Source organism: Corylus avellana, chromosome 5 (genome assembly GCF_965113065.1).
Source record: "Corylus avellana chromosome 5, dhCorAvel1.hap1.2, whole genome shotgun sequence".
In the NCBI taxonomy this organism is placed as follows: Eukaryota; Viridiplantae; Streptophyta; class Magnoliopsida; order Fagales; family Betulaceae; genus Corylus; species Corylus avellana.
In genome coordinates, this window is record NC_142494.1 from 8,716,954 (window position 1) to 8,742,417 (window position 25,464).

General features: G+C 35.3%; 3 protein-coding genes across 4 annotated transcripts; all 3 read right to left on the minus strand.

Moving 5' to 3' along the window:
• Window positions 1–2,289: 2,289 nt before the first annotated feature.
• On the minus strand, window positions 2,290–6,096 carry LOC132181144 (F-box/kelch-repeat protein At3g23880). Of its 2 annotated transcripts, none has more exons than XM_059594231.2 (2): window positions 4,661–6,096; window positions 2,290–2,528 (listed from the first exon to the last, which is right to left on the minus strand). In XM_059594231.2, exons 1-2 carry the CDS (start codon window positions 5,905–5,907, stop codon window positions 2,525–2,527), a joined length of 1,251 nt encoding a protein of 416 aa, XP_059450214.2. In that variant the 5' UTR covers window positions 5,908–6,096; the 3' UTR covers window positions 2,290–2,524. The 2 variants fall into 2 exon arrangements, with proteins under 2 accessions (XP_059450214.2, XP_059450213.2); XM_059594230.2 differs by having other exon boundaries at window positions 2,290–2,531.
• A 2,881-nt stretch (window positions 6,097–8,977) lies between these two features.
• LOC132181770 (F-box/kelch-repeat protein At3g23880-like) lies at window positions 8,978–12,795 on the minus strand. Its single transcript, XM_059595006.2, has 2 exons — window positions 11,410–12,795; window positions 8,978–9,199 (listed from the first exon to the last, which is right to left on the minus strand). Exons 1-2 carry the CDS (start codon window positions 12,623–12,625, stop codon window positions 9,165–9,167), a joined length of 1,251 nt encoding a protein of 416 aa, XP_059450989.2. The 5' UTR covers window positions 12,626–12,795; the 3' UTR covers window positions 8,978–9,164.
• Window positions 12,796–18,108: 5,313 nt separating this feature from the next.
• Window positions 18,109–22,407, minus strand: LOC132183286 (F-box/kelch-repeat protein At3g23880). The gene is made up of 2 exons (XM_059596688.2): window positions 20,973–22,407; window positions 18,109–18,449 (listed from the first exon to the last, which is right to left on the minus strand). Exon 1 carries the CDS (start codon window positions 22,264–22,266, stop codon window positions 21,037–21,039), a length of 1,230 nt encoding a protein of 409 aa, XP_059452671.2. The 5' UTR covers window positions 22,267–22,407; the 3' UTR covers window positions 18,109–18,449; window positions 20,973–21,036.
• Window positions 22,408–25,464: the final 3,057 nt, after the last annotated feature.

Genomic DNA, 25,464 nt, shown 5'->3' on the forward strand with positions numbered 1-25,464 from the left:
GGGGTGGCTGAGCCACCCCCTGGCCGGTCTAGGAGTGGCCTCTGGGGGTGGCCGGACCACCCCCTTGGCCATGGGGATGGTCTAGCCACCCCCAAAAGGCCAAAAAAAAAAAAAAAAAAAAAAAAAAACCGGGGGGGGGGGGGGGGGGGGGAGGGGGAGATCGGGTGCATTTGGGGGTGGTCTGACCACCCCCAAGGGGCTAGGGGTGGTTTCAGCCACCCCATACGGCCGGTATGGGGTGGCCGAAACCACCCCAGCCCCTTGGGGGTGGTCCAGCCACCCCCAAAAGCACCCCGATCCCCTTTCTTCTTTTTTTTTTTTTGCCAAGGGGGGGGTGGCTTCAAATTTCTTTTTTTTTAAAAAAAAAAAAAAAAAAAATTTATTTATTTTGCTTTTCTTTTTTTTTTAAAAAAAAAAAAAATTAATGCCTAAAACGACGTCGTTTTGGGCTGGGTAGGTGTTGTAGTTTTAGGACACAAAACGACGTAGTTTTGGGAAGGGTAAAATAGGTATAAAAAGTCAAATTGTTTGACTTTAACGTTAAAAGGGTCCAAAGTAGAGAAAACCAAAGTTCAGGAGGACTAAGTGAGAGTTTTGAAAATTCAAGGGGAGGTATGTCAAAATGGCTGGAAGTTCAAGAGGACTTTCTGAAGTTTTCCCTTTTTATTATTATTTTTATTTTGTTTTTTTTATTAAGGGTACTTTTATTATTTTGGAGATATTGCAAATTTTTGGTATTTTGAGGAAGGAAGACATTGATGCAATCTTTAGTTTGGAAAAAACATTATCAATATGGTGTTAATTAGTTTAAGAAGAGTATATGTACTTTTTTCATAAAAATATAAATATAAAAAAGAAGAAGAAAAAAACGGGTAGAGGGGAGCAAGGTAGTGGGCCAATCCCAAATTGGCTAGAGGGGGCTACTGAACCAATCCCAAAGCTTTAGGAGTGGTTCGATGTGACTAGTCTTTTGAGGTGATAACACAGATGTGGCTAACGCTTTTCCTTGAGTCGTTACAAATGATATCAATGCCAATACCCAGCCTGAGATAGGGGGAGTGTGCACAAACTCATGAGGGTCGCCAACAAGAATGCTGGGTCCCAAGATGGAGTGATTGTGACGTCCCACGTTGTTTGGGTGTGAAAAAGATAATATCTTCATATAGAATATGCACTCTCTAAATGGTATGACCCTCATTTGGGATAAACCCAATAACAAAACCGTGCACGCTAAGGCCAAAAGCAGACAATATCATGTCACTTAGAGCAAGGTGTTACCTATGGTATTAGAGTCGAAGCCCAGCTTGAGATGGAGGAAACATGTACAAGCCCACGAGGGTTGCCAACAAAGACCCTAGGTCCCAAAAGAGGGTGATTATGACTTCCCACATTGTCTGGGCGTAAAAAAAATGATGTGTTTATATGAAATATACTATCTTTAAATGGTATGAGGCTTTTGAGGGTAAACCCAAGGACAAAACCATGCAGGTTGAAGCCCAAACCACTTGGAACGGGGTGCTACATATGATATTAGAGCTAAAGCCAAGCCTGAGATTGAGGGAACGTGCACAAGCCCATCAGGGTCGCCAGCGAGGACGCTTGGTCCCAAAAAAGGGTGATTATGGTATCCCAGATTGACTGGGTGTGAGAAATGAGGTATGCTTATATAAATCATGCTCTCTTTAAATGGTATAAAGTCTTTTGGGTTAAACCCAATAACAAAATCGTGAGAGGTAAGACTCAAAACAAACAATATCATATAATTAGAGCGGGGGATTACATTTTCTCTTTGGGACGAAAACCTAAAAATTCTTTATAACCCATGGTGCTCAGTGGGTCAATTAGAATAGGTTTGTAAGGGTAATGAACGAATTTTCTCCCATTCTTCGAACGGACAATATTTAAAATAAAAATAATTAATTAATTAAAAAAAAAAAAACCTGCCCAAAACAAGTGAGTAGTGGGTGTGGTTGCAAACACCACATGCATGCCTATTTAATATTATATATTATATAACTTATGTCTAATAAATTTTATATATATATTCCACTAAGAGAGAGAGAGAGAGAGAGAGAGAGAGAGAGGAGGAAAATGGTGGTTTGATAACTCTATCAATTTCGGCGTTTACAAACTGCTGGTAAATGGAATTAGGCTTTTATTGGCATCTGTTACGCCGGGAAATATAATTATTGAAAACACTATTAAGATTTTTGTATTTTATTAAAAATATTACTAAATATAAAGCTACATAATGTTTGGAAACATAACCATTCAAAAAATGTTAAGACAAGAAGCAATTAACTACAAAAGCTTTATTTTCTAGGAAATCAAAAATTTGTCCAAGCATCAAAAACATTTGCTCAGTACTCTCCAAAGCCATATACAATTGTCCAAATAGTCATGAGAATACTCCATTACAGCAGCCTCCAAATAGCCAAACAGCCATCACTCAAAGAACTCTTACACGACTGTCTCCTCGTCCTCGCCCTCAAACTCATCCTTATTCTCATTGTCGTCACGATTTTTACCTGCTATTGAACATTTACAAAAAAAGAAATATGTTAATTGAAAAAACAGAAGAAACGTGTATCATAGAAAAGCCAATAACTTATATATGCTCAACCCATTTAACATGACCAAATAGAAAAACGGCATTATAAAAGATGAGCATGTAGCATTAATCCAACAACACAAAAGAGGTTGTAATAAAAGAAAACCCAACAATCCAATGATTCTAATTCTTACATTGAACTTTATGTGAGGCAGAAATTCTTTTGATAAAATGACAACAGAATTTACCACAAGCTCAGAGCTTGAGAGTGAGAGGTTCAGTTCCCAACAGGAATACACTCAAAAACAGTGTAACGACCACACACATGTATATAAATCCACAATAAAACGAGGCTCAGATTGAATTTCAATTGAAAAAAGAAAATGGGGAACAAAGGGAAATGATAGACAGAAAATAGAAACATAGCAACTCCAAGCAGTGTACTGAGGGTGAGAGCTTACCTGGACAAGGAAGAGAACTTAACAGCACTACCAAAAAAAAAAAAAAGCCATCAATCTTCCCACAAAACGGCCATATAAATGTTGTCAAAATGGCAGTACAAAAAACCAGACAAACTCTAATTAAATAGCCTGTCTTCTCACAGAATTACCAACATAGTATTCCAGCAGCCAACAAAACAACATCCTATCCTATTGAGTTGCCCTCAGTATGACTGCTTTTTTTTTTTTTTTGAAGTTCTTTTTTTTGTATTCCCATTACTACATGCAAACCTCACAAACTCAATAACACCATTGAAATATTCTTTCGACTGTCGAGGCGGCTTTGTCATCCAACTTTATTCATAGCTTAACAAACAACATTTAAAATAAGAAAGAAGATTGGGATTAAAAAGTGGGATGGATTACCAATGTGGAGAGGAGTCTATAAATAATGCCTTCAAGCACTCTCATCACTTCCTCCGTGGGGAGAAGAGTTAGACGTATTTTCCTTTCAATTTTCATTTTAAAACATATCAATGTTTAGCAATCCCTTTATATGCGTCTTTAGAAAGGCATCACAAACTAACAATTTTTAATCTTGAAAACTTAAAAATTGCGGGACAAGAAGAGGCAACAAGATCCTAAATTTGAACCCTCATATTACATTCGTCTAATTATGCAGTCTATAAGAGGTATCATATCACAGCAGCGCCTATTCTGGGACAAGTTGGAACAGGAGTTGGTCATATTAAGGCCGACTTTTTCTATGTTTGCAGTTAGCAGAGTCATTTCATCTGTGTTGACAAACATAAATGGGAAGGCTCATGGCCATATTAGCAGCTAAAGTGAAAGTGACACCCCCAACCACGTCTAGATTATGAACCAAAGTTTTAGCTTATTTGAGTTCAAACCATCTTTTAGAGATATTGGAATTTCTAAGAATTGATGGGAAAGTGGATAGGGAATCTAGGCTGGTGGTGTCTTCGGCTGAGCCCCAATTGGCTCAACCAATGGCTTGCTCAGGTGAGTGCAATTAAGGAATTTGCACTGGTCTTACTCAAGTGCTGTATAGCTAAAAACACCTTTTCTGTGTTACCTTCGAAAAGATCCAAACAGGAAAAAGTAGAACCAAATAAGAAAAATTTGGAAGCATATCATGATTTGGGTCCGGAAACAAAGCACTTGATATTGACACGGATATGACAATTCAAAGAGTTCAAAAATCAAATTTGAACATGTTGGTGGCAACAAGTTTGAATGCCACAATTTCAGAGATGATCACCAAAATGCTTCAACTATTTTCAACATGGTGAATGTGTCAAGAATATAAGTTCATTACATCTTCCCCAATAGGGGAAAAAGGTTAACATACATACATATCATGATGTGCAAAGAGCCAAAGTGGTAATCAATGCGTTATCTTCTATGCAACCTTAGTGCTGATCCCCTATTTTTCCCTGGAGAAGACAGTAGAATGAAAATGCCAACACTACAGTAGTGCATTAGTCGAGTAATTGAATATATACATATTTGGTTCATAAGATTTGAACTTAACAATTACATGATTTGAGGAATTTTTGCTTCCATTATAACATAAAGTCTTGAGAGCAGAACCAACACTTGCATAAGAGCTAAAAAAATTGAGAAAAACTAACATAAAGTAACTTGCCTTCTTGCACTTGAAGCAGATCTATTTGCCAGCCCTCCCGGGACTCCATTTTTTGCGTTTAGAAGAATAAGGCTCTCTATGTATTTATCCAAATAAAACCAGCTCTCCACAAACCAAATTTTAGTTTCCAAGGAAGAAAATTTACAAAATCCCAGCCGAGTTTCTAGTTGGGTATTTGGTTCATACGAAAGAAGCTCTCCACATCTGTCAGTAACAAGAACTTCACCGTTTTTCCTGAAGCCTACCACCCTCTTTAATCCACCGATATGAATGTTGAATAGCTTAGTCCAAGATTCTCGAATGCCATACTCTTTCATGACCCATATATAAAAACACTCTTTCTCTTGTTCCTCCTCTCGTTCATTAAACCCTCGTTCATTAAACGGGACAAGACAAAGTAATCCATCACGCACCGCAACAGTCATATTCAAATACAATTTCCCAACAAAGCAGTTGGGCACTGCAATCTCACGAAAGACCTCATCACCCATATCAAACGCCACTATCACATTGCGAAAAGTAGGCTCATTTGGTGGAGTATGGGCGACCCAGTGGGATGCCCCATTGACAAAAACGGATAAGCAACGCTCATTGATAATATATGATGGAGCAGGGGAAGTAACAGCTCGCCAGCAGCCAGTGTTAAGCGTATAGATCTCGACCAGCGGTGGAACCTTCATGATATGCGGCTCATGATATGCAAGTCTGACCAGCTTAACATCATTGGTAGAGGGGTCATACCCAAATCCATGGGAATGCTTCAATATGCCGTCTGACTTTGACGAGACCAAGTTAGGCTCTGGAAGGCTTACAGCTTTATGAATGGAAGGGTTCCATAAAGTATAGCAATAGCCGTAAGAAGGATGATAATATTTCAAGCAGATTAGCCCATTCCACGAACCCAACATGTTGGGAAAATTGTTAGGAAAAACAGCTCTTTCAAGTGGGCAATTCAACTGGATGAAGTTACCATTATAACCAAATGACCCATCATCGGATCGCAGACTCAATTGCTCGAAACATCTAGGTGGTGTAAGACCAGTCCCTACCAATTGTCCGTACCGAAACAGAATCTTATTGTTGCCATCGCTTCGAGAAAGGGATCGGTTGGTGTGGGCGGCGATGAAGGCGTTGCTGGAGATCAGAGACAACCAGTCCTTGCAAACGCACCTGAACCTCACCAGTGACTTCACAGGGAGTCTTACGAGAATTTCCAACACAACTTCGTCTGGGAGATAATCTAACATTCTCCCTTTGCTTCTTCCTCTTCTTTCTTTGAGAATCCTCTAGTTTCGAAAATTACTGCTTCAATTTACGAATCAAAGCTCAAGTGCGCAGAGATTTAGGGGTGAGAATTCAGTTTTCTTGTGGGTAAAGTAAACGGCAGGAAGAAGAAGAAGAAGAAGAGAAGTTGAAAACAATGAAAAGGTATTGCGGCGGAGAATAAATCAAGTCTTTACAGTGATGGAGCGGCCTGGGCCGAGCTTTTCAATTGGACTGATTTTAAATAAGAAACCTCGTTTAGAGCATTCCTAATAGAAAGACTAAATGTTACTTTTATCTAAAATAGCTCTTCAAATATTTAAAAAACTCTTACATTGAATTAGTCAAAAGAAAATGTAAAATAGATATTTGATTGGAAGAGCTAAAAAAAAGTTAAATGTAGCAGCACTTTTCAAATGAGCTATTTTATTTTTCACTGTTTCTCACCTTTTTTTTTTTCTTTTTTTTTTTTTTTTTTTTTTTTTTTTTTTTTTTCAGATCTTTTCCTACTTTTTCTCTATATGTTCTCTTTTTCCTATTTTTCCTCTCACATGTTCTCTTTTTCCCAAAACTTTTATTGCTTTTAATAATATTTTAATAGAATAAATAGAAATATAGCTAATCGGATGTAGAGACATTTAAAAATGGTTTAACTAAACTAGATAAAAGTAAGTTTTGAAAAATCATTTTACTGGCTTAACTTAAACTAGATAAAAATAAGTTTTGAGAAGTCATTTTACATAAAAATATAGCTCCTCCATTGGGAATGCTCTTACAACCAACCAACTTAGTAAATTTATTTATATTTTTCTATTTTAACTTTTATTTTAAAGCATTTATATCTGACTTTTTATTTTATTTATTTATTTATTTTCACTGTTTCATTTTAATATTATTTTTTAATAATTTCTTTATTGAGATGAGAGAAAATATTAAAGATAATATATATAATATATATATATATATATATGCTTTATTTTTTATGAGTGATCAGATTACCAAATGTTTTTTCAAATTATTAAGACCAACACGGCACCCTTTACTCTTACGTTAGCATTCCTGCTAACCAAATGTTACTTGACTAGACCGATGAGAATGCCCTAAGTCCATTGTACTAGTTTTGCTAGTTTGTTGTGTCATTTAAAATACGTTACATCAACTTATGTGAAATAATGTGATAAATGAGTGTAAAAAATAGCATTATTCAAAAAAAGAAAAAATAAAACATATGAACTCTTGTGGGGTGTACCAAATAATAGTACTCCTTAATTAAGGGTATTTTTAGTATTATTATCGAAGACATTAACAATTTTTTGTAGTTTATGAGAGGTATTGACACAATCGATAATTTGGGTGAACATCGATAATAGAGTAACAGTTTGAGGAGGGTATGTATATTTTTCCAAATTTCCCTAAAGATACTTAGATTTGCTCGTTATATTAGTATAGACATATATACCATCTTTTGATAAACAAACCTTTCCCAAATCTGTCAACAAATAATTCAAAACACAAAATATTTTTAAATATAAAATCCCACTAAAAAACACTTTATCTCAAAACACATTTCAAAATCATTATCAAGCATACTTCTCTTTAGTCTTTTGTCATATATTATGTATAGGGTCGAAATAGTTTGGCCTCCTTAGGAAACTTTACATTGTTTATAATATCCAATACATATGAAATTAAGGACTATTGAGCATTTGAACTTTGTACACCTACGGATCTAATTCGTTTGACTTGGGAAAAATAAAGTAGTTTTATTTGGTATCCATCATTTACTTCATTACAAATCCATTTCTTTTATCATTTTTTGTTATATATACATAAGAACAATTTTTATGTTCAAATTCTAAAAGAATCATGCTCAAATTTCTAAGGCATATATAATCAATGATTTTGTATTTTTTTCTCTTTCATTTTTTCCTTAATAATTTATCTTTAGATCCAAAATAAGCGAGCAGCACTGTAGTAGGTTAAGGAACAAGATACTCTTTAGTTCAAATAGTTTATTTGAACTTGATAATATCTAGTTAATTATAGTGTAGGAGTATTTTTTTTATTTTATTTTTTTCACTTTTTGAGTGGATAAAAATATTCCTCCAATATAATTATCCAGTTCAAATCAACAAATCAACTACTCATTCCCCCATTTAATATTATATTATTATAATATAATATTAAATGGGTATACCCGTTTAATATTATAATATTAACCCTTATAAGTATACCCGCTTTTTCGATCCTGCCTCCAATATTTGAAAAGTGGCAAAAAAAAAAAAAAAAGGGTCCAAAATGTCCCCATTTTCCTTAAAAAATAAATGAATGTGGCTATCGTTGAAAGAAACTAATAATGCAGAAATAATAAGATAGCGACACGGAGATTTATGTGATTCAGTTTATGACCTACATTCACAGGATAAATCTCTAAAGCTGCATTAATCTCTTATTTCTCTGAATGAAGATTACAATATAACATGCTCCTATTTATAATACAATCATGTTGAATACAAATAAACTTTTATTCTAATTAGGTTAGCTAGATGATAGTCTTTAACTATAGCTAGACTTCAATTATAACTCAGTAATATTTTCAAAAGTGAATTTGAACTAGTAACTTTCACTTCATGAGACATAATCTTCAACCGATTGAGCTATCCTTGAAAACAAATAATTAAAAGACAAATGACGTAAAAATAGTGGCTTTTTTCTTGGTGTTTACAAAAATGCCAAAAAAAAGGTATAATATATCGGTGTTTTATAAACGCGGGAATGGTATTAATATGTCAACGTTTCGTAAATGTCACTATGTTGTCCACATTTTGTACATGCTGCTAATTATTTTGCATTTATAAATGCTGCTAATTCGTGAATTTTTTTTTTTTTTTTAAAAAAAATGCTGCTAATTTGTCGATGTTTATTCATTTTTGGCATTTACAAGTATTTTATTAAAAATATTTGTTTACATTCAATGTTGCTCTGTACATCAAGAATCCATTCATTCATTTGTTCAACAGAAGACTATTAATCAGAGAAATAAAAATGCTTGGAACTACCATCATATTACTAAATATAAGCTACTAAATGTTATGGAAACATAAACATGTAGAAAATGTTAGGGCAACAAGCAATTATCTACAAAAGCTTGATTTTTTTGGAGAAAAATAATAATAATAATAATAAAATCTGTCCAAACATTTGCTTAGCACACCCAGTCCAAATTAGCTCTTACCTTAGGCTAACCCTCTTTCTCATTGTCTTCATGATTGTTACCTGCAATTAAACATTAAAACTAAATAAATATTTTAACAAAAAAAATCTGACGCTCAGATTGGATTTCAACTGAGAAAAGAAAAGAAAAGAAAAGAAAAAACAACAACAAATGATAAACACTGAAGAGAGAGGGGCTTTAGGGGTTTGAAAACCCTACTGCCTACACACTCCAGAGTGTAAAAAAAATAAACCAACCATATAAATGTTGTGAAAATGGCAGTGCAAAAAACCATACAAACTCCCACTTAAACAGCCTGTCTTCTCACAAAAAACAGTTCACTAATATAGCATTCAAGTTGCCAACAAAACAACATCCTATCCTATTGAGTTGAGTTGGCCATAGCATGACTCTGTTTTTTTTTTTTTTTGGGGGGGGGGGGGGTTTGGGGGGTGGGTGGGAGAGGGGGAGGGGGAGTTCTTTGTTTTGTATTTCCATTGTTATATGCAAAGCGCAAAAACTCAATAACACCATTGGAATACTCTTTCGACTGTCGAGGCTTTGTCATCCAACTTTTGTCTATAGCTCAACTACACTAGAAATAAGAAAGAAGATTGGGATTAAAAGGTGGGATGAATTAATAATGCAGAGAGGGGTCTAAATAGTACTTTTAAGCACTCTCATCACTTCCCCCGTGGGGAGAGGAGTCAAATGTATTTTCCTCTCAATTTTCATTTTAAAAACCTACAATGTTTAGTGATCCCAGGTTATTTTTCTCCCTTTAGAAAGACATCAAAATAATAATTTTTTAAATCTTGAAAACTAAAGAATCACGAAACAAGTAGAGGCTACAATTACAAGATCCTAAATTTGAACTCTTTTATTACATTCTTCTAATTATGCAGTCTATAAGATGTATCATATCACAGAGCCCGTGCTGGAACAAGTTGGAACTGGAGTTGGTCATATTAAGGCTGACTTTTTCAACGTTAGCAGAGTCATTTCATTTGTTTTGACAAACATTCTTGGGAAGGCTGTCTAGATGATGAACCAAAGTTCTAGCTTATTTGAGTCCAAACCATCTTTTAGAGATATTGGAATTTCTAAGAATTGATGGGAAAGTGGATAGGGAATCTAGGCTGGTGGTATCTTCGGCTGAGCCCCTATTGGCTCAACCAATGGCATGATATTGACACGGGTATGACAATTAGAAGAGTTCAAAAATCAAATTTCAACATGTTGGTGGCAACAAGTTTTGAATGCCACAATTTCAGAGATGATCACCAAAATGCATCAACTATTTTCAGTTGATAAAATGCCATTTCAAATCCTAGGGGTTCCTATTACACAAACAACTGAAGACGTGAGAAGTTTTGAGAAAGGTAATCAAAGAGCAAGATCAAGCTGATAATATAGTGTTAACTTCCGATGTTCATATATTTAGTATTGTTGCCAAACCTGCAGACGCAGGCTTAATTGCTACAATTCATCCATTACCTCAGTTCAAACAAACAGAACTCTCAACATATTGAGAGTTCTACACAGGAGAACACATTTGAGCAATTAGTAATTGTCAACACTCTTTACAATTTTCTGTTACGAAGCATGATCACACACTAATCAAAACTTGGACTCGTCCAACCAGGCATACGAAACACAGAAAAGGGGAAGTTCGTCCTAGAAGCAAATCCACTAAAGAAAAAATGGCATACGAAATATATAAGCGAGTAGATTAAGTACAACATACAATTTAAGGGAGAACAACATGGTGAATGTGTCAAGAATATAAAAACATCAAATAAAGTTCATCACATCTTCCCCAAAAAGAGGAAAAAAGGTTAACACATATTATGATGTGCAAAAAGGCAACGAGGTACTCAAGTATGCAATTTGTAGAACTACAGACTACCATAATTAATGTGTTATCTTCTTATGCGACTTACTACTGATCCCCTAGTTTTCCCCTGGAACTCTTGGAGAAGACAGGAACTAAGTACCTGTAGAATGAAAATGCCAACACCACAATAGGGCATTTAGTCGATGAATTGTTTGTGTATATATTCATATTTTGGTTCATAAGATTCGCACTTTACATTTACCCCAATATCATCTCATGCCTTTCTCACTCGACACAATGATATTATATGAACCCATTTACTTAAGAATTTTTGTTTCCATTATTGTGTCAATTCTAAAATACAAACTTTTTGCAGAACTATAACATTTGTGTAAGTGCTAAAATAATTAAGAAAACTAACATAAAGTAACTTGCCTTTTCTTCGGAGTTTTCTTGCACTTGAATCAGAAGTATTTGCATTTAGTAGAATGAGGCTCTCCATGTATTTGTCCCAATAAAACCAGCTCTCCGTAAAACAAGTTCCACTTGCCGAGTGCCATGACATACCAAATCCCAGATAAGTTGCTAGTTGGATATTTGGTTCGTAAGAAAGAAGCTGCCCATTTCTGTCAGTAATAAGAAGTTCACCGTTTTTCCTGAAGGCTACCACCCTCTTTAATCTTACACTGATAGGAATGCTGAATAGCTTAGTCCAAGATTCTCCAACGCCATACTCTTTCATGATCCATATAGAAAAGGATTGTTCCGTCTCTCGTTCATTAAACGGGACAAGACAAAGTAATCCATCACGCACCGCAACACTCATACTCAAATACAACTTCCCAACAAAGCAGTTGGGCACTGCAATCTCACGAAAAACTTCATCACCCATATCAAACGCCACTATCACATTGCGAAAAGTGCCCTCATCCCGCGGAGTATGGGCGATCCAATGGGATGCCCCATTGACAAAAACGGATAAGCAACGCTCATTGACAATATATGATGGAGTAGGGGTATCAATGGGTCGCCAGCAGCCAGCGTTAAGCGTATAGATCTCGACCAGCGTTTGAATCTTGTTCCGATGCTCTTCACGATATACAAGTCTGACCAGCTTAACATCATTGGTAGAGGGGTCATACCCAAATCCATGGGAATGCTTCAACATGTATTGTGAATGTGATGAGAAGGTGAAATTAGGCTCTGGAAGTCTTAGAGCTCTATTAATGGAAGGGTTCCACAAACTATAGCCATTGCCGCAATTAGGATCATCATAAGCAAAGCAGAATAGCCCATTCCACGAACCCATTATGTTGGCAAGAACATCCAAACAAATATCCGTTTTGAACGGGAAGTTCAAGTCGATGAAGTTACTATTATGACCAAATGATCCATCATCAGAGCGAAGACTAAAGTGCTGGAATTGTTTAGGTTGTCGAAGACCAATACATGCCGATTGTCCGTACCGAAAGAAATTCTTATTGTTGTCATCGCTTCGAGAAAGAGATCGGTCGGTGTGGGCGGCGATGAAGGCGTTGCTGGAGATTAGAGAACACCATTCCTTGCAAACGCACCTCCAACTCACCAGTGACTTAACAGGGAGTCTTATGAGGATTTCGAACACAACTTCGATTGGGAGATAATCCAACATTTCGGCTGCTTCTTCTTCTTTCTTTGAGAACCCTCTTGTCTGGGAAATTATAGCTGAAAGTGCGCCAAGATGTAAGTAGATGTGAGAATTCAGTTTTACAGTAAAAGGACGGTAGAAGAAGAAGATGACACAACTAGGGCTGAGTTGGATTCGGTTTACACTTATTGAGTGGGCTGGGCCGAGCTTTCCAATTGGATTGATGTCACTATTAGCATAGGCCCATTCCTTTATAATTTATATGCGTAGCTCAAGCCTTTTGTAGTTGTATTGCAAAAGTTTAGACAATTTGTTGTGCAACTCTAGTTTGTTAGAATTAGTCGAGGATGCAATGTTAAAAAAAAAAAAAAAAAAAATTAATTAATTGAAGATGCTTAGTCAAAACCATAAAATAATAATAACAATGACCATATAATACGATTCCATAATCTTCTATTATCACCATCACATAGATTACTAAACCTAAGAGGTCACAATATGTAATTAGCTCTCTTACTCTTCTAGTTTTATTGTAACTCTAATACTTGTATTATTATAAATATTAATACAAACCACCAAAAGTAGTAATACGTTCAAAGCATTCTACATAGAGTTTATTAGTCTTTATAAGGAAAGTGAACTATATATCATCATTGTCCCAATGTTGTTACTTTAGTGGCTTCAGATAAATTCTTAAATTTGTTTGGAGTGAAAATTTGACTCTTGAAATAAGAATCGTCAATCCTATTAGTATTAGTCGTCTTGGATCTCACAGATACCCTGATAGGGCTGGGTCAAACTATGACTTAATCGAACTTGATGAAGCGCCTACAATTTTTTTTTTTTTTACCTTCTAAGCCCCCTCCTCATAGTGAGCAGGTGCTACTATTTCTTCTTGCTTAGAAATCAAATCAACACATATCATCCTCAATTTTTGTTTTTGTTTTTTTTCTTTTAATTTAAATTTACTTTGAAAATTTTTTCGGGTCAATTTATAAGACGTAGTCATAATATATTAATGGATATGTTTTGGGAACGATGATCATTGGTCCATTTTCATATCTAAGCGCTAGAATGGTATTAATATGATGACAGTTTCTAAATGTCGCTAGGTTGTCAGGATTTTGTAAGCGCCACTAATTTTTACGCTAAAAAAAAAAAAAAAAAAAAAAAAAAAGAGAAGAGACTTTTATCGGCATTTTGTAATGCATTTAACGTTGCTGCGTATATCCAAAATCCAAACATTCATTCAACAAAACACTATTAAACATGGAAATAAAAAACTGCTTGAAACGACCTCCATATTACTAAATATAATTATAAGCTACATAATGTTCTGGAAACATAACCATATAGAATATGTTAGATAACAAGCGATTAACTACAAAAGCTTGATTTTCTAGGAAAAAACAAAAGTCTGTCCAAGCACCCCAAACATTTACTCAGTATTGCCCAAAAACCCATATACACAATTGTCCAAATAGTCATGAGAATACTCCATTATAGCACCCATCTGTCCAAATAGTCTTCAGACTCATCACTCTCATTAACCTGCAATTGAACATTAAAAATAAAAATAAAAAAAAGAAAAAAGAAAACACGTGCAATATAGAAAAACCAAAAACTTGTACTTAACATAACCAGAAGGAAAAGCCGTGTTAAAAATAAAAAAAAAATAAAAAAAATAAAAAATAAAAAAAGAAAACAACTACCACCTCTTTTGACATGCTCCTCTCAAACTTCAAAACCTCTCATTTGGAACTGCTGAACTTTCAATTCCTATCACTTTGAACCCCTCAGTCAGTTTTAGCCATTAACTTTTAACCGCAAACCCTAAAAAGACTAAACTACTCCAAATTTTAGATTTTTTTGAGAAGAAAAAGTAAAAAGATCCGTGGGTCAGGCCAGACCCACGACTGGGTCTCAGCTGACCCACGGGTCTCCTGGCCTTTGAACCTCTTTTCTTTTCTTTTTTTTTTTTTTTCTTTTTTAATTTTTAATTTTTAATTTGAAATTAAGGATAAATTTAAAATTTTATAAAAAAGTCAAGGGTAATAACGTTATTGTCTCACTTTTAATATTCTAAAACTAATAGAGGGGTTCAAAGTGATAGAAATTGAAAGTTCAGGGGCCCAAAGTGAGAGGTTTAGAAGTTTGAGGGGGGCATGTTAAAAGGGGTGGTAGTTTAGGTATCCAAAGTGAAGTTTCTCAAAAAAAAAAAAAAATCGAGCAACCAAAAAGTAATTGAAAAGATTATACTAGCCGAAAGAGTGAGAGACTCAGTTCCCAACAGGAATACACTCAAAAACAGGGTAACGACCACACCCATGTATAATCCAACAATAAAATGAGGCAAAAGATGCAAAACCCAACAACCAAATGTAACAAACACAATCAATCATATAACTGTTGTCAAAATGGCAGGACAAAAAACCATGCAAACTGCCAATTAAACAGCCTGTCTTCTCACAGAATAACCAATATAGTATTTCAGCTGCCAACATAACAACATCCTATACATGCAAACTGCAAAAACTCAAGAACATTTGAAATAGGAAAGAAGATTGTTGGGATTAAAAGTTATAGGATGAATTAATAATGCAGAGAGCAGGGGTCCCTTGCTCTGCAGGGAGCGGATTTATATGTATTTTCCTTTCAATTTTCATATTAAAACATACCAATGTTTAGTGATCCCAACTTATTTTTCTCCCTTTATATGCATCTTTAGAAAGGCGTCACAAAATAATAAATTCTAATCTATCTTGAAAACTAAAGAAGTGCGGGATAAGAAGAGGCTACAATCACAAGATGCTAAATTTGAACTTTCTTACTACATTCTTCTAATTGTGCAGTCTATAAGATGTATCATATCATAGCGCCCATTCTCGGACAAGTTGGAACAGGAATTGGTCATATTAAGGCCGACTTTTTCTACGTTTGCAAAGTCATTTCATCTCTGTTGACGAACATACTTGGGATCCATGTCTAGATGACGATCCAAAGTTGTAGCTTATTTGAGTCCAAACCATCTTTTAGAGATATTGGAATTTCTAAGAATTGATGGGGTATCTTCAGCTGAGCCCCTATTGGCTCAACCAATGCCTTGCTCAGGTGACTAGGTGAGTGCAACTAAGGAACCCGCACTGGTCTTACTCAAGTGGTGCATAGCACAAAAGTTTAAAACACAAACAAAAAGTCTACGAAGATAAAGCATTTCATGATATTGACATGGATATGACAATTAGAAAAGTTCAAAAATCAAATTTCAACATGTTGGTGGCAACAAGTTTTGAATGCCACAATTTTAGAAAGGATCACCAAAATGCATCAAGTATTTTCAGTTGATAAAATACAATTTCAAATCCTAGGGGTTCCTATTACACAAACAACTGAAGATGAGAGAATTATTAAGGAAGGGTAATCAAGAGCAAGATCAAGCACATATTACTCCAAAAAGTACAACACACAATGGAAGGCAGAAGAACAACATGGTGAATGTGTCAAGGATATAAAAACATCAAGTAAGTTCATCACAGCTTCCCCAAAAAGAGGAAAAAGGTTAACATATATTATGGTGTGCAAAGAGCCAAAGAGGTAATCAATGTGTTATCTTCCCCAATTACCCTGTAGAATGAAAATACCAACACAACATATTTATATTTTATACATATTGTGGTTCATAAAACAATTAAGAAAAAACTTGCCTTTTGTTGCACTTGAATCAGAAGTATTTGCCAGCCCTCCCGAGACTCCATTTTTTGCATTTAGGGTCTCCAAGTATTTATCCCAAAAAAACAAGCTCTCCAAGTGTTTAGGTCCCGAGGATGAAAATTGACGAAATCCCAGCTGAGTTACTAGTTTGATATTTTCCGGTACGTACGAAAGAAGATCCCCATTTCTGTCAGTAACAAGAACTTCACAGCTTTTCCTGAAGGCTACCACCCTCCTTAATCCTTCACTGATATGAATGTCGAATAGCTTAGTCCAAGATTCTCCAGCGCCATACCCTTTCATGATCCATATAGAAAAAGACTGTTCTTTCTCTCGTTCATCGAACGGGTCAAGACAAAGTAATCCATCAAGAGCTCCGTTGATGTGGGTGTTGATGAAGTCGTTGCTCGAGATTAGGGAAAACCAGTCCTTGCAAACGCACCTGAACCTCACCAGTGGCTTCACAGGGAGTCTTACGAGGATTTCAGACACAAGTTCGAGTGGGAGAAAATCTGACATTTCCTTTGCTTCTTCTTCTTTCTCTGAGAATCCTCTAGTTTTGAGATTTCAATTTTACATTGGGTAAAGTAAAGGGAAGGTAGAAGAACAACAACAACAACCAGGGCCGAGTTGGATTCTCTTTACGAGTGGGCTGGGCCGAGCTTTCCAATTGGATTTATTTTAACATTAGCGTAGGCCCATTCGAAATAAGAAAGCCCACTGATTATAATATGAACTCTTGTGGACCAGATAATCTTTGGTCTGTGGTCCTCAATTTTTCTTTTTATTTATTTAGTTAAATCTATTTCGAAAATTTCTGTGTGAATTTTTAAGACATGCAGTCATAATATATTAATGGGCATTCAACCTTTTATCTAAGGAATCAACGCAAACGTTTCCCATAGACGATGCTAATCAGTTGATCTGGCACCATATTTCAAGTTGACATAATTTGCTTCGGAAAAGAAAACAAACACGGGTGACCTCGTCGGATGTGCTGAGAGAACACAAGGGTTTCGCTTAATATATATATATATATATATATATATATATTCCATTCATTGATAGCACTTTTTTAAAGTCATGGGTTTAGGATAAACTTCATTTTGAATCTTAACTCACTCATACAAGTGGAAGCATATATTTCCAAAATTTCATTCATTTTTATCAAGTGGAAGCATAAACTTCTTTTTGAATCTTAACTCACTCATACAAACGAGACTATGTAACCTTCTAACAAGAGACTGATAACATAGGATAAAAATGCTACATTTACCAAATTTTTTCGCCAAAAGTTAGCACACAAATAATGTGTCACCATCTTATAAGATAGTGACACATTTTTTAAAATAAGAAATCTCATAGAACGATAAAACATCACTTAAAAACTAACTTTTGGAGAAATTTTTTAGTAAATATAACATTTCTAACATAGAATATAAAATCTCACGCTTACCGTTGCCAACTTTTCGATTCTAGAGTAAATATTGCATGAGATGCTTTTGATTCAAGTATAAATATTGCATGAAATGCGTATGGTGTCATTCTTATACGCATTTCTTGTCCATATTTAAAAAATAAAAAAAATAAAAAAAATTCACCATTGAATATGTGGATCCTTATTTAATGATGAATCTGCACATTTCTTGTACGGATATTGACAAGAAATGTGTAGAAAAATGAAAACAAACATTTCTCAATATTGCATATCAATGCAAAGAAGAAACTGGCATGGATGCAAATAAACGATGTCTAGCCTCAACAGAACCCGGAGAAACTGCACAAATGAAATCATCAATGTAAAATGTGATAAATCATCAAACCAAAAGAAACAATAGCTATTAAAATCATCATTGTCAACAGGAATCCCATCACAGTACAACACAACCTAATGTTATGGAAACATAACCATATAGATTATAGAATATGTTTAGACAACAAGCGATTATCTACAAAGCTTGATTTTCTAGGAAAAAACATAATCTGTCCAAGCATCCAAACATTTACTCAGTATTGTCCAAATAGCCATGAGAATACTCCATTACAGCACCTATCTCTACAAATAGTCAAACAACTACGTGTCCACGTCTTCATACTCATTACTCACTCTCATCTTCATTGTCGTCATGGTTGTTACCTGCAATTGAACATTAAAAATAAAGAAAAATTTTAACCAAAAAAAAAAAAAAAAAAACAGAAAACGTGTAGCATAGAAAAACCAAAAACTTATACTCAACCCATTTAACATAATCAAATGGGAAAAACCACGTTAAAAAAAATAATTAAAAAAATAATAATAATAAAATAATAAAAAAATAAAAAAATAAAAAAACCAAGAAAACAACATCCTATACTATTGAGTTGCCCTCAGTATGACTGCTTTTTTTTTTTTTTTTATACGTTCTTCGTTTTGTATTCCCATTGTTACATGCAAACTGCAAAAAAGCAGTAACACTACTGAAATACTCTTTCAACTATTGTGGCTTTGTCATCAAACTTTTGTCCATATCTCAACTACATTTGAAATAGGAAAGAAGATTGGGATTAAAAGGTAGGATGAATTAATACTGCAGAGAGGGGTCCCTTCCTCTGTGGGGAGAGTAGTTATATGTATTTTCCTTATTTCCATTTTAAAACATACCAATGTTTATTGATCCCAACTTATTTTTCTGCCTGCGTCTTTAGAAAGGCATCAGAAAATTTAAAATATTAATCCTTAAAACTAAAGAATTGCCGGACAAGAAGAGGCTACAATCACAAGATCCTAAATTTGAACTCTCTTCCTATATTCTACAAATTATGCAGTCTATAAGATGTATCATATCATAGGGCCCATTCTGGGACAAGTTGGAACAGGCATTGGACATATTAAGGCCAACTTTTCCTACGTTTTCAGAGTCATACCATATATGTGTTGACAAAAGTTCGTGCGAAGGCTCATGATGACCATATTAGCAACTATAGTGAAAGTGAAATCCCTAGTCCATGCCTAGACGATGATCCAAAGTTGTAGCTTATTTGAATCCAAACAATCTTTTGGAGATACTGGAATTTCTAAGAATTGATGGGAAAGTAGATAGGGAATCTAGGCTGGTGGTATCTTCGGCTGAGCCCCTATTGGCCCAACCAATGGCTTGCTCAGGTGAGTGCAATTGAGGAATCTGCACTAGTCTTACTCAAGTGGTGTATAGCACAAAAGCTTAAAACAAGGACAAAAAATCAACAAAGATGGAGGTCAGGAAATAAAGCACTTCATGATATTGACAAGGATATGACAATTAGAAGAGTTCAAAAATCAAATTTCAACATGTTGGTAGCAACAAGTTTTGAACGCCCACAATTTTAGAAAGGATCACCAAAATGCATCAACTATTTTCAGTTGATAAAATACAATTTCAAATCATAGGGGTTCCTATTACACAAACTAAAGATGAGAGAAGTATTTAAGAAGAGTAATCAAAGAGCATGATCAAGCACATATTACTCCAAGGCAGAGTTCTACACAGGAGAACACACTTGAGAAATTAACAATTTTTTTTTTTTTTTATAAAGAAAAAGGCAAGCGGGAGAGACCAATTGTGACTATTTATTTGGGTGGAACTATAATAGCATCTACCCGTTGGAAGCCGCATAGGAGGGACCTAAACGGTGGGAACCACGGTGCTCCTTCAAGTTCGACTTGAGCCATAACCTGACCTAACCACACTATGCTATCAATGAGAACCAAAGTGGTTTATACTAATCAGGCATGAAGATTCTCATTGTGGGATTCGAACCCATGCCCTAGTGTGTACCTAACCACTTTGAAAATTTCCTTAGGGCCATTGAACCACCACCCTAGATGGTTTGAGAAATTAGCAATTACCAACCCTCTTTACAATTATTCTCTTACAAAGCATGATCACATACTAGTCAAAACTTGGACTGGTCCAACTAGGCTTACCAAAGACAAAAAGGGGGAAGTTTAGCAAATCCACTAAAGAAAAAATGGCACATGGAATATAAAACGAGTAGATTAAGTACAACATACAATTTAATGGCGAACAACTTGTTGAATGTGTCAAGAATATAAGAACATCAAATAAGTTCATTACATCTTCCCCAAAAGAAGATAAAGGTTAACATATATTATGATGTGCAAAGAGCCAAAGGTAATCAAGTATGCAAATTAAAGAACTACATACTATTATAATTAATGTGTTATCTTCTTATGCTACTATCTGCTGATCCCCTAGTTTTCCCCAAGTACCCTGGAGTAGACAGGAGCTAAGCACCTGTAGAATGAAAATGCCAACACTGTAGCAGTGCATTAGTCGATCAATTTTTGCATGTGTGTGTTCATAAGATTTGAACTTTACATTTACCCAATATCGTGCGCGCAATGCAATGATATTATATGAACCCGTTTACTGAAGAATAACATGATTTCAAGAAGTTCTGTTTCCATTATCACATTAAAGTGTGTGTGCGCGCACGATGCAATGATATTATATGAACCCGTTTACTTAAGAATAACATGATTTAAGGAAGTTCTGTTTCCATTATCATATTAAAGTCTGGAGACAGTAGCATATTATTGTGTCAGTTAAACATCTTGCAGAACAAAAATTTGTATACAAGTGCTAAAACAATTAAGAAAAACTAACATCAAGTAACTTGCCTTTTCTTCCTATTTTTCTTGCACTTGAATCAGAAGTATATGCCAGCCGCCCCGAGACTCTATTTTATGCATTTAGTAGAACAAGGCTCTCCAAGTATTTATCCAAAAAAAACCATCTCTCCACAAACCCATTTTTATTTCCCGAGTATGAATATTTACGAAATCCAAGCTGAGTTACTTGTTGGATATTTGGTTCGTACGAAAGAAGCTCCCCATTTCTGTCAGTAACTACAACTTCACCATTTTTCCTGAAAGCTACTACCCTCTTTAATCCTTGACTGATATCAATGTTGAATAGCTTAGTCCAAGATTCTCCAATGCCATACTCTTTCATGATCCATATAGAAAAAGACTGTTCCTGCTCATGTTCATTAAATGGGACAAGACAAAGTAATCCATCACGCACCGCAACAGTCATATTCAAATACAACTTCCCAACAAAGCAGTTGGGTACTTCAATCTCACGAAAAACTTCATCACCCATATCAAACGCCACTATCACATTGCGAAAAGTGTGCTCATGTGGTGGAGTATGGGCGACCCAGTGGGATGCCCCATTGACAAAAGCGGATAAGCAACGCTCATTGACAATATATGATGGAGCAGGGGCAGCAATGGGTCGCCAGCAGCCAGTGTTAAGCGTATAAATCTCGACCAGAACCTTGAAATGAAGTCCATGATATGCAAGTCTGACCAGCTTAACATCATTGGTAGATGGGTCATGCCCAAATCCATGGAAATGCTTATAAATGCCGTGTGATGAGACCGTGAAGTTAGGCTCTGGAAGGCTTAGAGCTCTATGAATGGAAGGGTTCCATAGCCTATAGGCGCTGTGAGCAGGGTGATCAAAAGCAAAGCAGATTAGGCCATTCCATGAGCCCACTATGTTGTAATAAACATCGAAGAAAGCACCTTGATGAGGGTATTTCAACCGGATTAAGTTACCAAATGATCCATCATCAGAGCGCAGACTAAAGTGCTCGAATTGTCTATGTCCTAGAATATTAAAGAAAATCACTTGTCCGTACCGAAATAGAAGTCGGCTGCTCGTATTGTTGTCACCGCTTCGAGAGAGAGCTCGGTTGGTGTGGGCGGCGATGAAGGCGTTGCTGGAGATTAGAGAACACCAGTCCTTGCAAACGCACCTGAACCTCACCAGTGACTTCACAGGGAGTCTTATGAGGATTTCGACCACCACTTCGTTTGGGAGAGGAGCTAACATTTCCTTTGCTTCTTCTTCTTCTTCTTCTTCATCCATTTCGACCCCAACTTCGTTTGAGAGATCTTCTTCCATAAAGAATCTTCTTCTAGTTTTGGAAATCAGAGAGAGTAATCCCGAAAGCAGCAGCTTCAATTAACAAATTAACATCTTTGGAAATTGGAATCCACGAATTGGAAGTTTGGGGAAGATGATGATGACAGATGTTCGTTTACCAATGAAACAATGGAGGTAGAAGAAGTCTGAACTTCCAGAAGGCATTGGGATTTGAGGGGCTGGCGGTGATGGAGTGGGCTGGGCCGAGCTTTCCAATTGGATTGATTTGAACATTAGCAAAGGCCCATTAGTTTTTATTTTTTAACTCAAGCCTTTTCTAATAAGAAAGCCCACTCTTGTGGGCTGCACCGCGCTATTATGTAATTATCAGCGGTCCATTTTGCGAATTTTTTATATTTCATCGAGCTCTTCAAATGCAGTTATCGTCGGTGCACTCTTATTTTCAGCGATTCTTTGTTCAGACTACATTGGTTACGAGAGAATTAGGCTGAATTGAGGAGTCATGCAGAATAGATGATCCAACTTCATCTCTTCAAATAGAATCATGGTCGCATTGACTTTCTCTCTTTGTCTTTTGCTTGGCCTTCTAGTCATGTACAGCTTGCTGCTGTTTACAACACCATTGTTGTTAATATTAAAAGGGATAATAAACCTCGCGTAATAAACTCTGCAAGATGAACAAAGACAGAGCACACATATAAACACAAAGACTAATTGGCCTAAAATATAATTCTTTTTATACAAAGAACTTGCTTTCAGTATTAATTTAGTTGGCTGAACCATCATAGAAATCCTTGATGGGAAAGTAGATAGGGAACCTAGGCTGGTGGTATCTTCGGTTGAGCCCCTATTGGCTCAACCACACATAGAAAGGAAACATGCATTGGGGCAAATTTGAAGAGCCGCATGGCTTTTCAGCATTTAGATAGAATCATAGAAACCACATTCATTATCATATCCTTAATTCGACTATATAATAAGAACACTCATGTAAAAGTTATTGTAGCTAGCCCTGTAGCAAAAAATTCTAAAAAAAACTCCTTATTTAATTAGTCAAAATAACTAAGGATTTGTTGAATTGATCGATATGGTGCTAAATAAATTTGCTAAGTATGTTAGCTCAATAACGCATAATTTATATTAATTAAAAAAAATCATTATCTTTTTATTTTTTCTTTTTCTTTTTTTGTGAATAATGAAAATAGATAAAGAAAAGTGAATAGATAAAATATTGAGTCTAGGTGGTTTAAACAAGTGGAACTCACAACAATGTTGCGGGTCTTGCGAGGAACCACGGTGGCCATGGGTATGGTTAAGACCCACAATATTTGTCACAACTTTTTCCTTATTATTATTATTTTTTTAAAAAAAAATTGTTAAGGATATTTTTGTTATTTTGGGGACATTGCAAATTGTGTTAATTTGATAATGGGGTATGTGTATTTTTCCCATTAAAATATATGGGAAAACTTTACAAAACTCTAATTAACTTTCACACGTTTTGAAATCAACCCTTGAAGTTCAAAAACTCACAATTTAGGATATTGAACTTTTAATTTTTTGCAATATCCTACTTGGATAGATTTTCCATTAAATATTTTTAAAATTTCCAAAATACCACTATTTGTTTTGATAAAAAATAAAAATAAAAAATTACAAAGATTCAGGTGTATGTATTTTTACAAATTCCAGTCAAAATAGGTGACCGAACCACCACAAAACTTCAAAAGTGATTCGACCACCGACAAAAATTTGGCTTTTTTTAATATTTAAGGAAGATCTCTCTCTTTTTCTCTCTTATTCATTTTTTGTTTTTCTTTATTTCATTTTTTGCCAAATACATCACAGGTTAAATGAATGGGACGTATAAAAGTACTTGTCCAATCAGTGGCGGAGCCACGTGGTACCTTGGGGGTGCCGTGGCACCCGCAAGGATTAATTTTTTTTTTTTTTTAAACCCACAGCACCCTCAAACTTAACACACATCACATGTTTGATGTAATATCTCAATGATGTATAGTTGGTCAAATTTCCTTTGTTTTTCTTGGAGTGATTATGGCCAGAGACCGTAAAGTGCAGTTTTAGACACTTTTTTTTTTTTTTTTTTTTTTGTATTTTTATCTTTTTGATATAGTGTCGACATGTTACATTTCTAATATATCAATTTCAGCACATATTTATGAACTTTTATAGATATTTTGTGTGATACATATATTGTGTGAATTACCAAATTTTTTAGGGTGAAGAAAATTTTTAGGACGCAAAAAAAATTTTAGCGGCACCTCCAATATAAAATAGCTGGCTCCGCCACTGTGCCCAATGGAGGTGGATGCAACTCTCAGCCCCATACAAGTAGGCAATTCCTAAAATCGACCCCCCATGTGGAGTCATATAGCGCCGACAAAAAAAAAAAAAAAAAAAAATGTCAACCAAAAAATGCCAACTCTTATTCCTCGGTGCGTAAGGATGCCCGCAACAAAGATGTTAGGGAAAAGTAACCTTCTAAACTCATTGTTCTTTAACATCTTTACCACTATTGCAGCCACGGAGGGTGGTGCCTTGCCTAGTTAGGTTCTCCGTTAACTCTAATTCCACTCACCAAACCCATTAAAAGTACAACAAAAAGTAATAAGAAGCCCAAAAAAAATTTACATCTCTCAACAACCCATAATTCCTCCGTTCATTAATATTCCATAACAGGTTTGAAATTGTGAGATGCAATAATGTCACTTTTTTAACATGGACGGCTCTTAGAACATACGATACGTAGTGCAATTTTGAATACTACAAAAGGCTTTAACTTCCCTTATTAGATACCAATTAATTTATAGATAAAATGATCAAAGATCATTGATTCGAGTAGAATGATTACTTTATTTTCTATGATCTTAAGTTCTTGGTGTAATTATTATTTTGTCCGATACTTGCATCAATTTTTTTTTAAAGATTTGACATGATTGCTTTAATTTTATGACCCAAAAAAGTCAGCGCAAGTCTATCGCCGACAAAATTTTAGAATTACTAGGGTATGGTTTTATTTTATTTTATTTTTAAGGGGAAGACATTTTATACTCATTCATTTATGAAAAGATCGCGAGCAAAAGCTCTTATAAACAAAGCAACAAGCCCTGAAGCAAATCATAGCCGAAACTACGAGGTTACAAACATCAAGGATACATACATTATAAATTTAACATTCAAGACCTATTAATGACA

Excerpts from the sequence above, each read along its gene's own strand:
- LOC132181144 (XM_059594230.2), bottom strand. The coding sequence starts at position 5,907 with ATGTTAGATTATCTCCCAGACGAAGTTGTGTTGGAAATTCTCGTAAGA.
- LOC132181770 (XM_059595006.2), bottom strand. The coding sequence starts at position 12,625 with ATGTTGGATTATCTCCCAATCGAAGTTGTGTTCGAAATCCTCATAAGA. Across the intron at positions 9,200-11,409 it reads AAGAAAACTCCGAAGAAAAG|GTAACAATCATGAAGACAAT; the intron begins GCAAGTTACTTT and ends GTTTAATTGCAG.
- LOC132183286 (XM_059596688.2), bottom strand. The coding sequence starts at position 22,266 with ATGGAAGAAGATCTCTCAAACGAAGTTGGGGTCGAAATGGATGAAGAA.